Raw genomic sequence first — 20855 nt, 5'->3', positions numbered from 1 at the left:
ATTGTTATTAATATCATATGTGCTTCAGAGACCTGCAGAATCTCATGAGTGCTGTGTAAGATTGTAAATTGTGTGTTTTATTTATTAAATTTGCTCAAGTATTACTAGTAATTTCTTTTTACTTCACTGTGAAACTAATGAATCATGCTAGTAAAATGTATATCTGGTGTTGCAATGATATCCTTCTTTAATCATTGCTGTCCGTGTTTGTCTACGTTTGTATATGCATTAAGCATTCAGCAATAGCTGATTTATGTCTTCAGATTGAAGCTTTGTATCAATTGTATGTTGTAATATTAATAATGTTATTTGTTTTTGCCAGATTGCTTCATTCTGAGATTGATGAGGTTTTATGCTAACATATATTTGTTGTATAGATATTATATCTGGCTACAGGCAGCTCACTATGTGTCTAGGTGCATTGTATATGTATTATATCATGAATGTATTGTCTGTATTGCTTTGTGTTATTGTTTATGTTTATGTAGTAACTTATTAATATTGCATTGTATAATGAATCGATTTTGACACATCCTGAGTAACTATACAATCTGTTGCATTATTTCTTCAATAGCCAACATAATTATCTGTTGTAAATTGTTAGTAACATACGTTTGTATTATTTGTTATTAACAGTGTTATTGTGAATTGTTGTGATTGTGATGTCATGAATATTTATTAGTATTATAGCTATTGTTCTTTGCTTTTTCTTTTGCAAAGAATAGTGTATTGTAACACAATCTGTATATAAGTGATATATTGGATTATGTTTACTATAATAGTCTCCTAGCATACTTTAGTTAATCTAGTGGTATGCACAATTGTAGTATTTGTTCAACGTTTTATTTGTTAATTGATTTGCTAGGTAAAGTGTTTTATATAACAGTTTTATTTATTTTATTTGAATCATTGTATAGATATACTTATTAGTATCTATCTAATGTATTTCATAATGTTATAATACTGTTCACACTTGTATTAATTGTGTAGTGAGGGCAAATTAATTGTTTGTACAAGAATTAATTTAATAGTTTTATTTGATTATATGTATGTGCTCCATACTTGTTTGTATAGTTATTATCTTTGTATTGTTCAATTGTAGTTGTGAATTATATTGCAATTATATTTGTATTATTGTATGGATGTATTATTTATTGTTTTATGTATGTTCCAAAGTATTATTTTTGTTATTCATTACTTTTATCTATAAACTATAGTCTGGATTGATGAATTATTTTATTATATGACATGATAATTGTCTGTATTTTATTTATTTTCGTATTAAACATTGTTAAGTTAATCAGATTATTATATTAATATTATTTGCCAAGTATGAGCATTTGTTTCATAGTGGAATTATTATTTATTTAATGTTGAAGTTCAATCACACATTGTGTTGACTTCTGTTATTTGTTCTGATCAATGTTATTTTGTGTTGTGTCAAATGATTTACCTTTGTGATCCGTTATATCTGTCTGTAACTTCTATCACTTATTGTTTTTTAGGATCAGTGATAAGATTGATGTTTCCACATCATGAATATTCATTTGTTCATCTGCAGTTTCGTGTTGTGAATGTTTGTGCATTTGCTGCAAAGAACACTTTGGGAATATGTGCAATTTCTAGGCTTTATTATTATTAATTTATTAATTATCTGTTTGAATAACTTTTATAAGTATTGAAAATGTTATGTGATGTATAACTTTTATATTCTTTAATAAGGTATTTTGTGTTCAACAGATTTGTCAGATTCATCACAGATTTCACTTAGTGATGTAGTCAATATGTCTGTATTAAGAATTCAATGTTCATCATTAGTGTGTATATTATTCAATTACTCCCCTTCAATTCAAGAAGGTTATTCTTTGAGTAATTGACAAGTAGTGTAAGTACATAAGTACATTGTTGATTTTCTTTCGTGTATTTGTAATCCAACAAGTAGTGTTAGTACTTTGTTATTTTACTTTTGTGTGTTTGTCAGTATGTGTTATAATATAACAGTATGTTTTAAGTTAACTCATAATGTTTGACATACATCATTTTGTTTAAACATTACACTGTAACATTGTGCTGTTTGTTTTATAAATTTTAATGTGATGTTTGTAATATGTCTGTAATATTTCAAACATGCTAAGAAATCTCTCTGTGTGTTTGCAGTTACAACATCAGTTGCACATCTATTCATATCTCTGATAAGATGTAATAGATATGCTTGCATCTGCTTTTCTTTATATATTATACTGTCTGAGATAATGTGTTAAACGTTTTATTAATTTATTTAATCTTATTATATTATGATTGTTTTTGTTTGTAATCATTATAATAAGTGTGTCTGTTGTAGTTTTTCTGTTGTTTGTTGTACTAGCCATATTAGCATAGTACTTCACTTGTATATAAGCTTTGTAGCTTCAATATAAGTTTATTTATACTTTGTTAAAGTATATCTACATTCTGTATGATTAAATATGTTCTGTTACATTGTTGTAGTAATGGTAGAGGTATTATTCTACTGTTTGCCATTATTATACATTGTTATTATATGTTTACACTATCATAGGTGTAAAGTATTGTTATTTGTTTATTGACTATAATTGTGTACTTGTTCCTGTACCATAGTTACTGTAATGTACTTTGTAACTTTATTATTATTATTATTATTATTTATTCGTCTGTAAATAGTTGTATGCTTTCATAAGCTGTATTAGTGCATAGATATTGGATGTCTTAGATATCAGATGGATATCTGCTAACTTGTTTTATTTCATATCTGACATGTCCAACATATCCAAGACATGTCTTACATTAATTGTTTGGCTGTAATATTGTCATATATGTTATTATTTGATTTATGTTATAACATATGTGTGCTCGTTGACAGTGTCAATCATTTATACTATTGTAATGTTAATAGTGAAAGAGTAGCGTTTGCTTTATTAATCTTTTTAACGTTTGTCTGTAGTATGATCAGTTAATTTATTATAACATGATCTCTATGATATTATAGAGTATTTTAGCATTTAATAATCACAGTAAGTGATACTCATTGTAGTTTCAACGTTGCCTGCATAGATTACGTTACTACTAGGCCAATGATCATAATCACTAAGATGACAATCATATAATGTCTGGGTTGTATGTAGTATGGTAGATTGTGTGTTTGCAGCATATCAATTTGCGTTTGGGATACTCAGACAGGTGAGTCGAGTTCTGCATCATAGTATACTGTGTGTGTGCATGCAATGTGTAGAGCTGTATAGAGCATAGACGTAGTAGAGTGTAGATAAAGTGTAGGCAGGGAGCACAAGGCTCATAACCTGTTGAAAGGGGTTATGTGAGAGGCTTAGAGGGATCACACAAAGAGGGGGGATAGTGGACTCGGCTCGCTCTCCTTAGCATCATTGTCTGTTGATTCAGTAGGTATATATAATATGTAGCTATGTCTCGGGTACGTCCGTTGCTTATATGCGTCATTCCATATATGTTAACAGTATGTTTGTCTACTTACATTTCTACATAGCAGTGGCCACTAATCTCTCATCTTATGCTTAGTCAGCAGCTGCAATCCGTACTTTCTTCCTTGCTATGTTGCTCCAGCCTCACATAGCAAAAAAGGCACAGGTAGAATTGGACAAGGTGATTGGGAACAAACGTTTGCCGGCTTTACAAGATAGGGATGCACTGCCATATATAGATTGCATAATGAAAGAATGCTTGCGGTGCTTTTTTTGATTGTCTTGCTTGCTTGCAATGGTCTGACAGTTATCATATTGCAGATGGAGACCACCAGCTCCTTTAGGTAGTGCTGTCCAGGTCAATCATATACAAGTGGTTAATGTTCTTCCACAGGTCTGCCTCATCGTGCAACACAAAGTGGAGAATTGAAAGGACGACACATTCCAAAAGGCTCTGTAGTAATAGCGAACATTTGGTAACCATTTGTTCTATAGTAATATAAAGCACACTAACGAGAAGTGATTCAAGGCACATGACGCATAGTGAACGCAACTACTCACATCCGGATGACTTTGATCCGGACCGCTTCATGGGTGTTCATCCTGAAATGGAACCAAGTGCTGCTGTGTTTGGTTTTGGAAGACGGTAACTTGCAGCTGCCAGTTCCTCAAGGTAGACGTACTAAGGATATTGTTTAGCATCTGTCCAGGAAGGGTTTTTGCAGAAGCTAGCCTCTGGCTGGTCATAGCAAACATTCTCGCAGTATTTGATATTTCTCCAGCGGCTGATGACCAAGGAAATGAGATACTACCGCAAGGTGACAGTGCTCCAGGATTAGTCAGGTATGAGTTGCATTCATGTCGATTAAAAAGAAAGAGTAAGCTTATTGTTGAAAATGGCATTAAAGTGGTCCTGTCGAATTTCGTTGCAGAATCACTCCGCGTAAACCGACAGCAGTACTGATTATAAAGGAAGCTGGAAGCGCTGTTTAGCTTGGAATCTTGTACCACAGACATGACTACCCTTAATAACATGCGAATTAATATTTTCTTCAAAGTGGATGTAATGTGTGAGCAAACCCATAAAGCCTGACTTGCCAAAACCAGACCTTTGAAACGTTCCCTCTCTCATTTCCCAAAACTTTTTGGTGGACAAAGCGGTGCAAGAATAAAAATACATGGCGAAATTTCCATTTCTATCCTGTGCACTGTTCGATCAAAAGCGATTGTATGAATTTATTACAATAGCAGTAACAAAGTTCACCAACAATTGTCGTGAGACCTTCGAACAGCGGACCTATAGGGTAATATTGTGGATCATTTTGTGTTATAGTCGCAAGGTCTATTTCTATCCATTTACTACACAGTTGACACTTTAAATGAATATTCTGGCCTGTCTCCAGTACGATAGCCATGACTCGACGGTTTTCTCGTTAATCTGTTCGGCAGTCTGCAGTGTCTTCGAAACGCGCACCGCTTTCTCTGACGCAAGCTTCTGCGCTCCAAGCGGCTCAAGGTCCTCGCCTACATGATTTTTTGCAGCTCGGAATACGTCCAGCAAGCGCAGTGCAGGGTTCTTTTCAAATGCTGTCTCAAGATCAGCAGCAGTACCAGAGTGTGCCGAAACGTCAGACTTCTCCAGTGTTTCCAGCCATTCTCCATATGAGACGGTAGGTATGTTCAATGCTTTCGAGAACCACTGCATGACATTGTTCCACTTGACAGGATGAGGATGCACAATGTGGAACACACGCTCATCAGAATCAAGCATGTCCATAATTGCGCCGGATGCAGTGTCCGCCGTAATCCAGGAAACGCTCTGTAAGAGTGAATAAGCGTCTACTGTTGTATACTGGTAAGTGGTGTAGAGGTGCTCACCCCGTCAACTGTTGGGAGCTTTCCAAGAGTCACGCTTGACCTTATCAAGCTCGGGAACCATTCGTGTTCCTTCCACGATCCAGACACTCCTCCTGTAATTTGTCCCGGTCGAATTATGGTTGTCCTCAAGTTCGTCTGCTTTGCAGCTTCGTTTAATATTTTCTCGGCAACCCACTTCGACTCTCCGTATCCGTTTCCAAGCGGGATGCGATCGGTGGGTAGAGGTTCCTCAAGTTCCGCGTATTCGGAGTAGCCTGACCAAGTGCACAGTCAGATGGAATAAGTCCTTGCAGTTGCGGAACGACTCACTCTCCTGAAAGACACCAATAGAACTGATGAAGATGAGACGAGCTGGCACATCGCCCTTGCAGTTGAGACAAAATTCGACAAAGTTTCGCACGCTCTTGATATTACTCTCGAACGACGCAATCGTATTGCTAAAGTTGACTCTCCAACCTGGAGGAAGGATATGAACATGCTAGATATTACGCCAAGGACAGGAATATGAATGTTACGAACCATTATGAATGACATGTGTTACTGTGGATCGCAGCTAAATATTAGGTCTTTAGCATAAGGTAGGAATACGAAAAGAATAAGGCCGACCTCAGTGTATTGTTCTGTTCCGAGTCCAAATTCGCCTTTACTAGGATCACCGTCCAAGGCCTTCAATTTGCCACTGCGTAAGAGATTCAAGTCCATACCCTCCCTCTCGAATGACTTATAAAGCCTGCTTTCGACAATGTCACCTTCCGAAGGTCGAGACAGAGCGTACACGACTGCAACCGAGTCACTTTGAAGAAGTCTAGCGAGCAAGCTCGATCCAAGGGAACCAGTGCTCCCCGTAAGCAGCACAATGTGTCCCCTCTGATTCTTTCTCGTGCTTGCAGTGAAACCCGGAAACGACTGTGTAAACTTGTTCACTAGCTGCAGCAGCTCTTTTTTCCTTGCTTCACGTGATTCCGCCTCGGAAATCTCATGTCCGGCAACCATGGAGCTGATATATCTTGCAAGACCTGCAATGGTGGGATGCTCATATACGAAGTTCGCGGAAATTTTGTGAACAAGTTTGGTATGCGATTCACGAAGGGCGCGCATAATTGTGTTGCGGATCCATGTTGCTTGCAAACTCAACAGTACAGATTAGTTGCGGTCACCGGACTTCCACTGGCTAACTCACCTGTCCAACCCGTATTCAAATAGGTCCGCCTCGTCTCCAAACGTCTGTACGTTCCTCTTCTGAGTCTTCATCGTGTGCGCAACGACGTTCCTTACGAACTCGAGGACAGAGCTTTCGGACCAATCCTTTGGAGTACCAATATCAGTTTGGGCACTCTCTTCAACAGCAGCGTAAACCGCGTCAATCTCCACCGCGTAAGCATCAAGAATCCTCTGCCGCCGTAGTGTCCTCTTTGGGGTATACTCAAATGGCTTTTCCGGAGAAGTGACAATTATCATCTAGAAGGCATACCATCCTTTAAGTTTGGAAAGGGAGTACCTTGAGATAAGTGACGTACCTCTTTAAAAAGACGAGAGTGCGTTGGAGCGAAAGCATTGACTTTTTCGGCCGTTGGCCTGCACAATTAAGTATATAATGACGCAACGAGGATAATGTATAACGAACCAGATAGCGTTACGAAATTCCTCAAGTTCTGACGTGCTCAAATGATTAACAAGGTAGTCCTTCTTCGGTTGGATGAGTACACCACATTGGAAGCGTCCGCGTCCGAACATGACTGCATCTTGAATGTGCGGATCTTGCTTAAGCATCCATTCTACGATTCTGTCTATTACTCCCATCTAAAACTGGAGTAATATGATTATCTTACCCAATGGTCCAGGATTCGTCTTCTCTCCGTTCGAATGCATGATTTGGTCGTCGGCGCGTCCAACTACTTTATAGTAACCTGGCTTCGTCGGATGTGGAGACACAAGATCGTCAGACGCGTATGCATCAACTCCATCGATCTTTGTGTTTATGACTAGAGGTCTGAAGTTTTCATTTGTCTAGAATGCATGTGTTTAAGCACACTTGTCATACCGATAGAAAGGTAAATCCACCGACGAGAGTCACTACTCTGAACACGTTATTGCCGAAATCCTCAAGGTGTACCTTCTTGCTGGACAAGAATTTGAAGTAATCCCAGTCCATACCAGGTGGCTCTAATGGAAGAAAACGGAAAATGAGTAATGGCCAGAGAAAGAGTTATTTCATCATACTTGGCAGGTATTCGCTCAATCCCAGAGTCTCCGTGCTTGAGGAAAAAAAGTAAATATTTCTGACGAGCCCGTCCAAAAGCAAACGTACGATGCATATGTTTGGTAAACGTTGACACCATTCCTAGCAAGGGTATCACCCGCGTGCTTTGCAAGAGGACCACCACCGTACACCTATGAAAGTCTAAGCCGAACTTGATAGCAATATATTTCCTTGATGTTGGCACGCACCACCCCTTTCATCTTTGCCATTGCTTTAACCTTCAATTTGTCCTGCGCCCATTCCTATTTACATTATAAGTGATTTTACATAGTGCCATGAAGTTTGCGCGCTTACCTCATAGAATGCCGGCGGACTGAACATGTACTCAGACTCTGTAACAATTGCTCCCTCAAAGACGTTCACTGGGTTTGGCACAGTAGCAGGCGAACGAGGTTTGAAAACAGCTAAGGTGAATCCGGAGGTGGCCTAATTACTTCAGTAATGTGAATTGGTACACATGAAGTCAGATAGACCAACCGGGAAAGTCAACGGAAGTGAGCCCATAGCATGGAACATCGCTATGCAATGAACGGCAACGACAGAGCCTATTGTATCCACTTCGCCCGAGACTAAATAAACAGTCCGTTGTCCACTTTGCCAAAATGTTTCTCCTTGTAAACTTACGAGGGAGGCTTGCCATCCAGAATGCAGCTTCATGTGTCCAATATATTGGTTTCGGAAACGATGTCGTTCCTTCAAGGTGAAAGGTTAGAATTGTCTAAAATGATGTTTCCAATTCATTACCTACCAGAAGAATGGTAAATAATAGCAAGAGAATTCATGTCTAGCTTTGCCGATGGAACGAATGGGAACTGCGGATCGAAACCTTCGCCCGGAAATAGTCTTTCGAATACTGGTATGTCGTATTTACGAAGTTCCGGACATTCACTAGTCTCGATTGCATCATCCGCAAGTTGCTGGAGAGATGGTTCCGAGGACACAACGATACCGATGGGCTTCGCCTTGGATAAAAGGTGTGCAGCGGCGGGAGCACTATTACGAGGCGAGATTGGAAATATTGTACATCCTGTCCTCAGCGCACCGATAAGACAGCAGAAGAATGTGATGGTATCTGGAATTCAAGCGTCAATCTGGTGTACATAATGCTCAAATACTTAGACAAAATCTGAACCTGATGCAGCTAAAATGGCGACAATGGGAGGGTTACTGCCGGTCTGTCGGAGCAACGCATCACCGAATTGCTCGCGGAAGTACTGTGTTGCCCTGTGCACGCCTTGCATAGCTTCACCATAGCTAATTCTCCTTAGGTGACCTGGCGAATCCTCGTAAACGAAAAACGGAAAATCCCTGTTATGTTCATAGTGCCAATCGTATAACTCCGGGACTGTAAGAGATTGATCTAAAGGAGGGCGGATGAAAGGCATGTTCGGCTGTCTGGGCTGCACACCTGTCGGATTTCAATGGATAGAGCAGGCTTTGGATGGACGGGAGATGTCCAGCTACATAAACGAAGCGCGCGGGTCACATTCAAGCTCACGGGATCGTACTCATGTGAGATATGCACTGGATTTCATCATTGGGTGTACTCCTTCCGGCTTCTTCGGCATGAGTATGACCTTAGCTTTTTCAAAGGCTATTTTCGACGAGTAGTGGAACTCACGAGAAGTAAAGGATATGTCAGTGTCGCTGACGACGTATCTATGAATAGGTAGCTTGGGCTGCCGTGCAACCGCGCGCATGAGCAAAATAGCGTCGCGGTAACTCAGGCATCTACCTGCGCCGATATTTTTGGCAAATGGGCGCTGATGCTGAGTGCTTATTGAGGTTGGTTACGATTTCTGAGACGGGATAGCAGTGCACCAAAGTGCTGGCAAAGGAACATTAAAGAAGAAGAAAATGAAAGACCCGTTATTAGACACTTCGTATTACATAACAACCAATTGGAGAGTAGACTCAGTAGAGTTATCTAAGCGAAACTCTTTCTGAGCGCAATAGTTACAGGAACTCCTTTCGCAGGACCTCGGTAGTTCAAACTTCAGCGGGACTCTTCCATAAATGACATGCAGCTCTCGGAGCGCTGTTTCGCTATCCCGAAGTCCCCTCAAACCATTCGATGTGTATCACATCTTCTAACTGCACGCTTCTGTGGACTGGATCAAGCGGCTAGCCACTAATAGTGGCTAAAGCGCGGTAGACCAACTTGACTCCCTACACTCCGCCTAGGTCTCCGATGACATATGAAGTCTTATGCGTTAGATCTCTGTCTGCGTAATGTTCCGAAGGTATAAAAGTTTAACAGCAAACTAAATATCAGACATCAACATTTATCACTTTGCTATGATAAGAGGCATTCATTTGAAATGAGGGGTCTGCAGCCCACTGGCACGAAAGGCAGGTGGGACAATTGAATGCAATGCCACATCAAGCTTCGAGAAATTTTTCGAGGTTGGGTGCGGATGGCCCCGCGGTTCTCTAAGATAGAACATAACACATGCCCATTCTGCAGCCCCTTTCGCACATTAAATAGTGACCGATCAGTATGATTTCCTATTCTTAATCCAGTAAATATTGCCTCGGTGACCAGAACGTAACTCATATATCGTCATGTTTGACATTTGTGACCTACATCCATGGTCTATCTTTGATCATTGGATGTAGAACAGTGCGGAACATCGCAGAAGATGGATCCTCCATCCTAGTATCGGAAGTGTCTCTATTTTCTGTGTCTCAGCTCTGCCTTCGACTTCCTATGATTGTGGCCTGGCGGAAGGTGATCAATACTGAATTTTACTGATACATGTATCATGTGCATCTTCATATCCACGCTTGCGGACGGCTTCGTCGGCAATGATACTAGACAAACTACCGAGCATTGAGACCTGAACTTTAACATGTCGTAAAGTACCTTTTGTCCCTGGAGAGCAGTTGTATTTTATCCGAGGGATGACTTCGGATAAATTATTGTCGTGGAGTGAGAGGACTTGTTCAAATTACGGGGCGGAAGTGAACAGGATCATGGTTCTTTAGCGATGTGAAGTCGCAATACAGGTGAAAACTACAAAGCCATCCGGTACAAAATTATAAACACAGTCCAACAAAATACAGACAGGCACCGAAACATGATGTAAAGCAAGAAACCATGCGATAATGTAGTTTTACACATCTACGAACGAATCACCTTCTGCCTGCTTGACGTCCGAACGCCTGCCAGTGATCCCAAGTGAATCATCATCGCCGGCTGTTCCATCGGAAACAGCTCGTCCATTGTCGTCATTCACAGTCCTTGTAGTCGCGAGATGGACGACAAGTGGCTGCATCGGTATGGGATTTGGTACACGTCTTGATCCCGGTCCACCACTGCGAACCTGTGAGGAGCTATGGAATTTCTGCGAAGGATTTGAAGCAGAAATTCCCAGTCCGATTCGAACGATAATCAATGAGAACGTTATTGCCTGTATTAGAGAGTGGAAGAGAGTGAGAAAAGTAATCAAACACGCTATGAATGAATTTACAATAATCTGCACTACCATATCCAGGATAATGTAATGACCCCACGACCTACTCAGAAACGCTGCTATTAACGAGATAAGAGCAGCTGAGTATATGCTGCCAGATTCGACGACGATAGCTAGGACAGGGGAGAGATTTCGACCTCGAGTATAGCGGCCCAACTGACGGCCGGTCCACCAGATTTTGGCAGCTATGAGGGCTGACATTACGTTTAGAATAAATATGACGTGGAATACAACTGAACTAACTTACTTGTACATGCAAGGTTTGTAAATAGTGTAAGAGCGAAAAATGCAACTATGGAAGCTCCTAGCTCAGGAACAAAAATCAAGGTAGTCGCAGGAGCCTGCGCTGCGTTAATGAGAGTAATTATCGATGCTGCTGGGAGTCCATCAGTAAAATGATCAAGGAATAGCTAATAAGCAAAATGCTCACCTAAACATCCTAGAACACATGCTACAGCGGGTATTAGAAGTCGAATGTCTCGTCCCCAAACCATATACATTCGATAGATCTATTTCGCGTAAACAAGTCAGGAGACCGTATGACAGAACTCCAAGTCTACCGACGTACAAGGAAAGAGTCACCGATAAGCGTTTGGACCATGTTCATACTAACTTTCGCAAGATACATAGGATCATCCGAAGCGGCAAAATAACTATCTGCTGCCTCACGTCCTCCAGACAAGAGAATAAACGCTATGACAGCCCGACGCGTATTGATTGCCACATGCTGAACCCGGAAACAAAATATTTATCTCCTGAACTCGAAATCATAGTTTGAAACTCACCACAAATGCGACACAATACATCAATACTGCCACGGCTAGAACTGGCTTATTCATCATCCCAGAAGCTCTCCTTCGAAAAACCAGGATGTAAATAGTTGCAGCGAACAGCGCAGTGAGCAACCCTGCAGCACAGAAGTCAGAAGCGTACATCTCTCAGCGGCATATATAGGAGCCGGGCAGATTAGATGGGTATCTCGGTGCTCACCAAACAAAATGGACTCTAACACGAGAGCCATTAACGACGACGTATCCAGACCTATCGCCATGTTGAGTACGAGCTGAGTTAGTGGGCGTGAAAGCTCGAGCAATATGTCGCGTGTCACATATATAAGCGGAATATAAACATCCGCAATGCTTATTTTTGTATACCCCGGTGATACCTGATCACAAGTGTCCGTATTCAGCACCCGGCTGCGTCTGGGGCCACTGTGCCGGACTTCTAAATCTTATTCCATCACCACAGAGGTTCTGCTCTTCCATTACCAAAAGAACATCGATGAGCTCTAAATTCATTGCGAAACATCCGGTGGTTGTCGGTGAAATTTCTTCTATAAAACGGCTGGCATGAATACTCGATCGTTGCATTCTGTCCTGGGCCCTTCCCAATTCAACCAGTGACCCAAGTTGCCAAAATGAAATTCACGTATCCATTATTGGAGAGTAGATCGCGTTGGCTGACAGATATTACTGTGTGAAAGATTCTTCAGTGAGCACGTCCAGAGAGTGGCATGTGGCACGGCATGTGGCACGGCATATTGTGATGCGCACAAGAGCCTGCCCCTACCAGAGAATAGTAGCGTAAGCTCCGTCTTGTCAGCAATATCTGCTCGACGAATCGATACAACAATTGCGTTCATTGTATGACCCACGTCCAATGCTACGTAGGAATCGGTGTATCAATCGCCCTTGCTGTTCACAGGACTCAGCTGGTTGGTAGATTTAGTCCACATGCGAAATTAGAGAAACAGAAGTTGAGTTGTACCAACTTACTGAGTGACCATTTCCCACGCCTTCGATCACGTGTGCACCAGGTACGCTGTCTTATTCGGATCCACTCGCAGCAGGCAGGAACAGATCAATCAAGCCACCTACGTTCCGCACATAAGGCGTGCCTTTACCTTGATTCTTCGAAACTTCGAAGACTGGTTAGGCATGTCGAATCAACTTCCACAGGCTGGCGAGGCACCGCAGAACCTCGGTACCGAATTTGAAAACATCTCTACGCTTCAAGACCCGCCTCTTCCGTGAGTCTGCATGAAATTCTCCGTCACGTACAATGGCCCTGGTACACCCCCGAAACCAATTGGAGAGCCTACCATGAAGTACGTAGGATACGAATAGTTCCTTTTCGACTCATACCGGGACGTCTGCACCATCTGACCTGTCAAATGTCTAATCATAGAGCAGCGCTCAATACCGGGCTTCTGATTTATTCTCAACTTTGAGCTCTGGAGTCTTCTAGACAACCAAAGCTTCTCGTCGTTGTGTGAAATCTTCAGGCGGCTCTACACTGCAACGATATACATGAGAAGATTTGGGCTGTGATGCGATTCGGCCCTTCTCCCGAAGCCACGACGACAACCTTCAACAGAAACAACCATGAATTTTATAAATGCACAAAGGAAGATGCGTGTTATCGGACTCTACAATTCACTTTCCATCCAATGTGCAAGAGATTTTTGTTGTAAGTGCATTTGTCCGCAGTTTCATTGATGTGTATTATAAATAGGCGTCTCCAAAGAGACTTGAAATAAATCAAATAGATAATAGGCAAAGTCGCGCGGGTGCAGTCTTTTACTGGTAGTTACCTGCGTTTGATCTTTCCATTCATAGTTCACCGAAAGAACCGAGGAATATCACCATACTTATGCTCATTTGCGGAGAAAATGTATGATGGCCTTGTTAGACGTTGCATTGACTCCAATTAGATCTAGCAGTCTATAGTTTGTATGATGAAAATCCCTCGAAAAACAGACAGTAGTCGGCACATCAGATCCTTGTCCACCAGTTCTAGCTTTACGCGTTAATGCGATCGCGGATCGCAAGTTGCATCAATCGATATTGGGATTAACGCCGGGCCGGGAGCATACATTCTGTATTCCCTGTACTCTCTGGGTCGGCCAACGTTAATCAAATCGGCGGTGCTATTTATCAAACCGAAATTCGCACTATCAGGCCTTTTGATGCATTCGCTGAATCACGAACATTCTGAACAGATGCACGATAGCAGGAGTAATGCTCCACATAAGATTTCTCCCGAAATAATTGATGAGCCATTCGTTTCGTCAATCAGTGGGGCACTCCCCGCGAGCATCGTACATTCTCATATTCTATGTCCCTTAAGTTAATTGCTAGTGTACATGCGTAACAGAAAGACCAATGATGGAAAGTATGGGGAGGTATATCGTGTACAGGGGTTGATAGAATTAAATAATAAATATCTTCATACGTCTACGAACGATTCTCCACCAGAATGTTTGCTCCTAGGGGGCGCCATTTGAGTTCCGAATGAATCTGTTTCTCCACCTTCTGTAACAAGTTTGCCAGCATCATCCTTAACGGAACGCGTTTGTGCGAGGTGAACAACGAGAGGCTGCATAGGCATCTGCTCTTGTATGGCACCGCGAGATCCAAGTGAGACGTTTCGTCCTTGGGAGGTACTGCGGAAACGCGTTGACGCATTTGAGGCCGAGATTCCCAGTCCAATGCGAACAATAATGAGTGAAAATGTTATTGCCTAGTAGACTTATGATGAGCAAGGCCAAATTATACCCTCGTGAGCAACGCACTATAATCGGAGTCATCATGTCCAAAACTATATAGTGTCCCCATGTGCCGCTGAGATACGCACACATCAGTGAAATGAGGGAAATGGAGTATACGCTGCCCGATTCGATGATAATAGCCATGACCGGAGTAAGATTGCGCCGATGAGAGGCGCGACCTAGTTGGCGGCCTGTCCACCATATTTTGAAAGCTATAAGTGCTGTGCAGGAGACGCCTTAATAAATAGTATGATATGTCGTTTGTAAGTGCCACTTACCAGTGCAGGAGGCATTCGTAAAGAGCGTGAGGGAAAAGAACGATACAATCCATTGCTTCAGTCGTGGAATGAAGATTAACGTCGTCGGGGAAACGAGTGAGGCATCAATAGCCGCCATAATCGCGCAAGCTAGGCACTTTTCAGTCTACTGAGTCATTGTTGGATCGAGCCGTGCTCACCGGTGCCAGCGAACAGGAAAATTAAAGCAGGTATTAGGAGACGAAGCTCTCGGCCCCAGACCATGTACAAGCGGTAAATCTTGCAGCTCATAAATTAGCCTTGAAACGAATCAAGTTGCGACAATTTTACACCTACAATGAACGCATCCCCCGTGATTGTCTGGATGATGTACATACTAATTTTGGCGAGATACAAAGGATCTGCAGACGCTTTGAAGTATGCGACTGTGCTTTCATGTCCGCCCGGCAAGGCGATGAAAGCGTAGACTGCACGGCGTGCATTGAGGGCAATGTGCTGTTCGACACCAGAAGTTTCAAATCAACTGGATTCAATGTAGAGAGATTGCCGCTTACTGTAAACGCAACGCAATACATCAGCACAGAGACAGCGAAGACCGGTTTATTCAGTGCATTCCCGTGCCTCCTTCGAAACAGAAGGATATATGTCGTCGTCGAAAAACACGCTGTAAGTAGACCTGATACAGCCATTGTAAGTTGAAGCAGGTCGAGATTGAGAAATTGCATCTGTTGCCTCACTCACCGAACATAATAGACTCCATCACGAGAGCTAGCAAGGACGCTTCATCGAGACCTATTGCCATGATCGCAGATGCGAGGCCCACAGCACAACATACATTCTCCAAAGTCGTTTTCTTATAACCAGGTGGTGGAGCATAAATGGAGTATACACTCGACGCACAGTATGCTAGACAATTTTGGTATCTTGTCTGATCAAATATGCTCATCATTGTGATGACCCGGACTCGTTAATCGGATTTCTCCGCCAGACGCCCATGTGATCAGCTGGGATCGCCATGACGTGCAGTGGCATTGCGCCTCGCAGGGATCCAGCTTAAAGAAGAATGTGAGCTATCAGCCAATAAAGTTCTTCCTGGTCCTTTCAGGAGGACCGTCTGCGGGCTCGCACGACGTATTGAGTGAGCAACAATGGACATAGACGAGCAATTATCAGGAGTAAAGCTCGTCCTAATCCTCAACTAACGCATGAGTTCATCACGGATTCGAGAAAAATAGTGAAGAGAGCGGATGCACAAACCTTTTCCTATTGCTGGTATAATCCCGACATTCGTCTGATAGCAAGGAAATCGCGCTGCAGTATGGCCAACAAGGTGGTCGGCAAGCGAGCGAATCATTGTTGCGAGTCTCCATTGACCAGCCATATTTGGTAGACTATGGCGCGAGAAGGTCTAATTCTGATGCTAGACGTTCCCTGCTCTCATGGTTCACTACAACTAAAGAACTTCGGATCAAAGGCACCAACGATAACGGAGTGTATGCACAACATCCATCACCAGAATACGAATGATGATCTGTCACTAGACGTAGGTACGCGCATGGTCATGATCCCTTACTCGGACTCCTCACCTGAAGACTCAGCATCTGCGCAGGGTGCGGCAGCGAAAGGAAGCAGTCTATGCCAACTGGGGCAGAGACAGCCAAGGTCTATCTGATTGGATAGAGGCAAGCTATTCTTAGACGTCCGAGACTCGGCAGCGAGGGCTGCTTAAGCACAAAAGCACCATTCGGCGGAGACTCCGTCCCGTCGAGTCGAGCGTCGACGACGAGCGAATTGTTACTGCCACTAGTAGTAGTAGTACTGTAATCAAGGTCGTAAGTGAGGCTGGCGGAATGGAATAATCACGTGATATGCCTGATTTCGCCTGCCGACGTTACCATATACCATGAAAATAGATCTTCTTAGCATGGGTGAAAATGTTCTTTTCGGCCTTTTCAGTAGATACAGAACCCATTACTGCAAATTCAAACTATAACAAGAACATAGAGCGTTGCACATTTGTCGGTAGTCTAGGATACATTCAGTCTTCTTCACGGAATACAGCAGCATCTTCATGGCCACCATCATCGGCCAGATCCACCTCGCTTATTCGCCTGACTAAGTTTTCCAATTCAGTTAAGCCTTGTGCCCGTCTCTCTTCGTCAGCCTTGGTGGAGCTATCTACTGGTTCTGTCGGGTCCCAGTCAAAATCTTCACCAGTATAACCTCCTCCAAGATAAACGTAATTGATGAATTCCTTCCAAAGAGGATCTAAGGCTAAGACGAACGGGTCTCCAATGACAATTAGGAGCGCTTGAGCGCGGGTCACGGCAACTAAATGAGAATTGTGAGTAGCAGCTAGAGAGCAAAGAAAGAAAAACAAAGTTGGCCTGTACCATTGAAGCGCCTTGGGTTTGCGACGAATCCAAGTGTGTGGCGTAGGTCGTAACTTATCATGTCACGCGAGGACCGTACGGTTGATATTATTATCACTCTCCTTTCCTTGATAGTGATGGGTCAATAATTTTTACTCCTAAGAAATGCAGGACGTTTATACCTGCCCCTGAAACTCCTCGACACTCCCGACTCTGGTCTCTCTTGCAAATGTCCCCAGTAGTTGCCGGACTTTACGCACTTGTGCACGGTAGGGAGTAATCACACCAATGTCCTCAGGATCTGAGGAATAAACCGTCAATTCTTCACGTAATCCATACAGACTAGTAGTTTACTCAGGCGAAGGGCTCCAACACTTAGAAGACTCCTGACGTAATCCCTGACAAGGCTCGCTTCATCGATGTTGAAATACGAGGGCGAGGATGCTTCACGCTCGTCTTGTCCACAAGTTGAATGAAATATAATAGGGAAGTCCTTGTTGATCAGTCCATCCCATCTACTAGCAATAGAATGTGAGATCTCGCGGCGTGCACATGCCTCGAGCTCATTCTTGTAGAATTTCCTGTTAGGGAAATCAAGGATTGCTGGATGAGATCGGTAGTTCTTTGTTAGTTTAACCATCCTAATCAACGTATTTAGTTCAGTGCAGATGAATTCCAGTGTAGGTTGACGTACGATTTTCCTTTCGATGCATCCTCGTTGTACATTGATGTAAGCATGAGTCGCTCCAGATAGCTCATACTGAGTCCCAGCTCGCGTGCCACGGGAGAGCGCACAATTGGTCCAAGTTGCTTAATATCTCCAGAACAGATGACGTTGGTTTGGGGACCAAGCATTGTCCGAATCGGAATCATGATCTCGGGTTCAATCCCTTGAGCAGCTTCGTCGACGAAGATGTGCGAGAAATGACCCGCCTCGACGCCCATTCCATAGAGTGTTGAAGCATTACAACACGTACTTACAATGACTCGGAATGTTTTGAGTTCTTGTACGGTTGGGCAAACAAAAATACCATCTGAGTTGCGATGTGTAAACTTGAGTACATTTTTGGGAATGCAACTCTCTGTGCGCGATGGGGCAACCAGCCGGATTAACTCGTTCTCTTTGAGAGCAGAAAGACGCTCTGTAAGAGTATCTGCTGCAGAGTTACTCGGTGCACAAGCCAAGATACGTGCGTTTTGATTCCTGGAAATAATTTGGCGTATAGCTTCTACTATTGTTACAGTTTTACCTGTCCCAGGCCTAAAAAAAAGTAGATAGGAGTATTAGGAGTATTACAAGAGAGGAAGTAATAACTCACGGGCCAAAAACGATGAATGGTACACTTCCTGCAGGCATATAGAGTATTGATGCAACTGCATGACGTTGACTGTGGTTCTCTGCGACTTTGGCATTGAAGAGTTCAAGAGATTCTACCAGGACATGCGATACTGTCTTCAGCTCTTGCGCAGGGTCAGGAAAAGCGGCCCGTGAAGAAAACGTTGGACAGGTCAAAGCCTGATGCATTCTACGGAATACTAGTCGGTTGAGGTCGAAGTGGACGTTATATGTGGCATTGGCTTCGACTTTGAACTTCTTGTTGAAATAAATAAACACGAATTTATCCTGAACGTCATAGACAAATCCTTGATATGGAGTGCTCGATGAGTTTGACAGTACAGCAAATATGCTGTCGCCACGAAGGACGCTTGGACGTTTCTCGGCAAGGCCAGGTATTTGCAGTCTGGATAAATATCAACGCAAAACCGATTTACAAATCAACGAGAGACGTACTTGAAAAGCTTTCCTTGCGGAATGAGTTTGACATTTTCCATGTCATACCCAGAGAGTTCTTGCCTAACACCGATCTCAATTAATTGTTAATCTATCCAATTAGGATGCTTACCTTGCCTGTTCCTCTTCAATCCACAGCATTGTTTGCAAATGCCTGCTATATTGTTTCTCTCGAAACGTTCCAGGCATGAAAGAAGAGCGGGTTGCATTTACTCTGTCCTTGATACCTATGCCTTCCGCGAAAGCGGCTTCGATTAGACCACCGGGCTGATTGAACTTGCCTAGCTTTTTAGCCCATCGTATGTTCGTAAGGTACGGAGGACGAATACCAGGGATGAATCGAGTAATCCTGGGTCTGCCATTCTTCTTTCGCGGTATGTATGATTCCGTAGCCTTCAACGTCTCGTGATCGAACTCAGAGCCAACCCTCGCAGTAATAAGCCGGGTTATTACGAATCTACGATTTTGAGCTGGGATCTCAAAACATAATTCGAGTCTACTCTCAAAATTTCCCCGTTGCTGCTTTCTGACGGATAGTTGAATTTTGATGTTCGTTGAGTTTGTGCAGGTGATTGAGCGACGTCTGGTTGCGTCAGTGACTTGGAAACTTGAATGATCACGCGTTAATCATGTATAGAAAAGCAGACAGCATAAATTCGGAGACTTACACGTCAGCCCTGACACAGGAAGTCAGCTTGGCTTCCACAAGGTCGATTGTGAAAAAGCTCCTATTCATGATCTTGACGTCTTTCGTCGAGGTAGTGGTCTCGGAGGTCTTGTCGATAAATCCGAAATTCACAATATCGCAGTCAAGTTGGACACCATATTTGTCGACCTCTGTCTTGTGCGATGAGTTGGTGAGAACCTGGCATGCAACGCGAGATCTGTGGCGTTTTCCCTTGGCATGCTGAGCCCACAATTTGTTGTGGACGAAAGTGCTGCAAACATCGCAATGCCTATGATTGTCAGGAACAGTTGTCTCGGCTGGCGGGGTTTTAGCCTGCGACTGGGCGGCAGCTGACTTAGCCTTGTGCTTCCGACCTCGCATATGATCTTCATAGTCTGCCTGGTTTAAGCTCAGCACAGAGCAAAGTGCACAACTGTATGCCCGACGATGCGCTTGCGCCTTGGACGCCTCGTGTTGCCTGCACGCCGATTGAGAAGCGAACGGGGCACGACATACTGAACATCGATACACCGTATGGATCAGTGAGCAGCCGTGTATATTACAGGTTCTCTCTGCACGAACGTTGGGGCAGATTTTGTTCATCGTAAGGGATTACAGTGAGGCGTAGAGGAGAGGCGGATAGCAAGAAGGAGAAGAGGCCTTTGCATTGCGTACCATAACCCCCAAGCCAGCCTTTTGAACCAAAGACGGGCGTCTAACTTATGCCTCGTGTTCGCCCTTTGACTAGCAGGCCCAGGCGTAGATCGTGCGGCTGTGAACGTGTCGACCCCCGTGATTCATAATGCCGTAACATGTAGAACAAGCCTCAACCTTGTGTACGAACAAGAAAGCAGCTATAGTGTTAGATGTAGCAAATGCGACTCCGAGGCAGGTGAAAAAGTTGACATACCCGAGCTAAGAAGCTAGTGATAAAGATATTCTCGTACTAGCTTCCTATTAGAACGAAAAGTCGTTCTAATGGACGGCGCTACAAGTCCAGAGGCATCTTCAAGCCTGTTCCGGTTCTGCATTGCATATGTTAAGATTTGATGCAGACTGGATCATCAAAACGTTTGTACTCGACCGTCGGGTGGAGTGCTCTAATAACAGGATAACAGGCCGTTCATGTAGTGATAAGAACTTCCCCGTTG

At 43.1% G+C, this 20855-nt stretch overlaps 5 protein-coding genes across 5 annotated transcripts; 1 reads left to right on the top strand and 4 right to left on the bottom strand.

The window, feature by feature from the left end:
- Positions 1 to 3582: 3582 nt before the first annotated feature.
- Positions 3583 to 4545, top strand: FOMMEDRAFT_136400 (cytochrome P450; the record flags this gene model as incomplete). The annotated part of the gene is made up of 6 exons (XM_007270006.1): positions 3583 to 3716; positions 3774 to 3796; positions 3847 to 3928; positions 3982 to 4098; positions 4152 to 4270; positions 4511 to 4545. The coding sequence occupies 6 exons, from the start codon at positions 3583 to 3585 to the stop codon at positions 4543 to 4545; spliced, it is 510 nt and encodes a 169-aa protein (XP_007270068.1).
- Positions 4546 to 4784: 239 nt separating this feature from the next.
- FOMMEDRAFT_170341 (acetyl-CoA synthetase-like protein) lies at positions 4785 to 8975 on the bottom strand (the record flags this gene model as incomplete). Its single annotated transcript, XM_007270005.1, has 18 exons — positions 4785 to 5271; positions 5331 to 5584; positions 5640 to 5786; positions 5850 to 5883; positions 5937 to 6459; positions 6511 to 6788; positions 6848 to 6905; positions 6955 to 7105; positions 7160 to 7337; positions 7396 to 7493; positions 7551 to 7585; positions 7639 to 7721; positions 7779 to 7832; positions 7885 to 8016; positions 8068 to 8159; positions 8215 to 8283; positions 8339 to 8662; positions 8723 to 8975. 18 exons carry the CDS (start codon positions 8973 to 8975, stop codon positions 4828 to 4830), a joined length of 3207 nt encoding a protein of 1068 aa, XP_007270067.1. The 3' UTR covers positions 4785 to 4827.
- A 1573-nt stretch (positions 8976 to 10548) lies between these two features.
- On the bottom strand, positions 10549 to 12791 carry FOMMEDRAFT_142685 (uncharacterized protein). The gene is made up of 7 exons (XM_007270004.1): positions 12057 to 12791; positions 11852 to 11973; positions 11635 to 11793; positions 11497 to 11575; positions 11314 to 11442; positions 11064 to 11260; positions 10549 to 11003 (listed from the first exon to the last, which is right to left on the bottom strand). Exons 1-7 carry the CDS (start codon positions 12115 to 12117, stop codon positions 10707 to 10709), a joined length of 1044 nt encoding a protein of 347 aa, XP_007270066.1. The 5' UTR covers positions 12118 to 12791; the 3' UTR covers positions 10549 to 10706.
- A 1484-nt stretch (positions 12792 to 14275) lies between these two features.
- Positions 14276 to 16581, bottom strand: FOMMEDRAFT_170339 (uncharacterized protein). The gene is made up of 9 exons (XM_007270003.1): positions 16460 to 16581; positions 16131 to 16404; positions 15615 to 16071; positions 15428 to 15549; positions 15210 to 15368; positions 15074 to 15152; positions 14895 to 15023; positions 14641 to 14837; positions 14276 to 14588 (listed from the first exon to the last, which is right to left on the bottom strand). The coding sequence occupies exons 3-9, from the start codon at positions 15820 to 15822 to the stop codon at positions 14295 to 14297; spliced, it is 1188 nt and encodes a 395-aa protein (XP_007270065.1). The 5' UTR covers positions 15823 to 16071; positions 16131 to 16404; positions 16460 to 16581; the 3' UTR covers positions 14276 to 14294.
- Positions 16582 to 16911: 330 nt separating this feature from the next.
- Positions 16912 to 20307, bottom strand: FOMMEDRAFT_92836 (P-loop containing nucleoside triphosphate hydrolase protein; the record flags this gene model as incomplete). Its single annotated transcript, XM_007269848.1, has 9 exons — positions 16912 to 17204; positions 17267 to 17372; positions 17428 to 17546; positions 17600 to 17886; positions 17940 to 18506; positions 18565 to 18987; positions 19038 to 19100; positions 19150 to 19644; positions 19706 to 20307. The coding sequence occupies 9 exons, from the start codon at positions 20305 to 20307 to the stop codon at positions 16912 to 16914; spliced, it is 2955 nt and encodes a 984-aa protein (XP_007269910.1).
- Between the last annotated feature and the right edge of the window lie 548 nt (positions 20308 to 20855).

This window comes from Fomitiporia mediterranea (genome assembly GCF_000271605.1).
Source record: "Fomitiporia mediterranea MF3/22 unplaced genomic scaffold FOMMEscaffold_11, whole genome shotgun sequence".
Lineage (NCBI taxonomy): Eukaryota > Fungi > Basidiomycota > Agaricomycetes > Hymenochaetales > Hymenochaetaceae > Fomitiporia > Fomitiporia mediterranea.
The sequence above is the reverse complement of the archived record's forward strand: the minus strand, read 5'-3'. Positions and strand labels throughout refer to the sequence as shown.

Coding starts and splice junctions, on each gene's coding strand:
- FOMMEDRAFT_142685 (XM_007270004.1), bottom strand. CDS start 12,117: ATGGCGATAGGTCTGGATACGTCGTCGTTAATGGCTCTCGTGTTAGAG. Junction 11,794..11,851: donor TGTATTGTGTCGCATTTGTG/GTGAGTTTCAAA, acceptor TTCCGGGTTCAG/CATGTGGCAATCAATACGCG. Junction 11,261..11,313: donor TACAAACCTTGCATGTACAA/GTAAGTTAGTTC, acceptor ACGTAATGTCAG/CCCTCATAGCTGCCAAAATC.
- FOMMEDRAFT_170339 (XM_007270003.1), bottom strand. CDS start 15,822: ATGATGAGCATATTTGATCAGACAAGATACCAAAATTGTCTAGCATAC. Junction 15,153..15,209: donor TCACGGGGGATGCGTTCATT/GTAGGTGTAAAA, acceptor ATGAGCTGCAAG/ATTTACCGCTTGTACATGGT. Junction 14,589..14,640: donor ACATGATGACTCCGATTATA/GTGCGTTGCTCA, acceptor TAAGTCTACTAG/GCAATAACATTTTCACTCAT.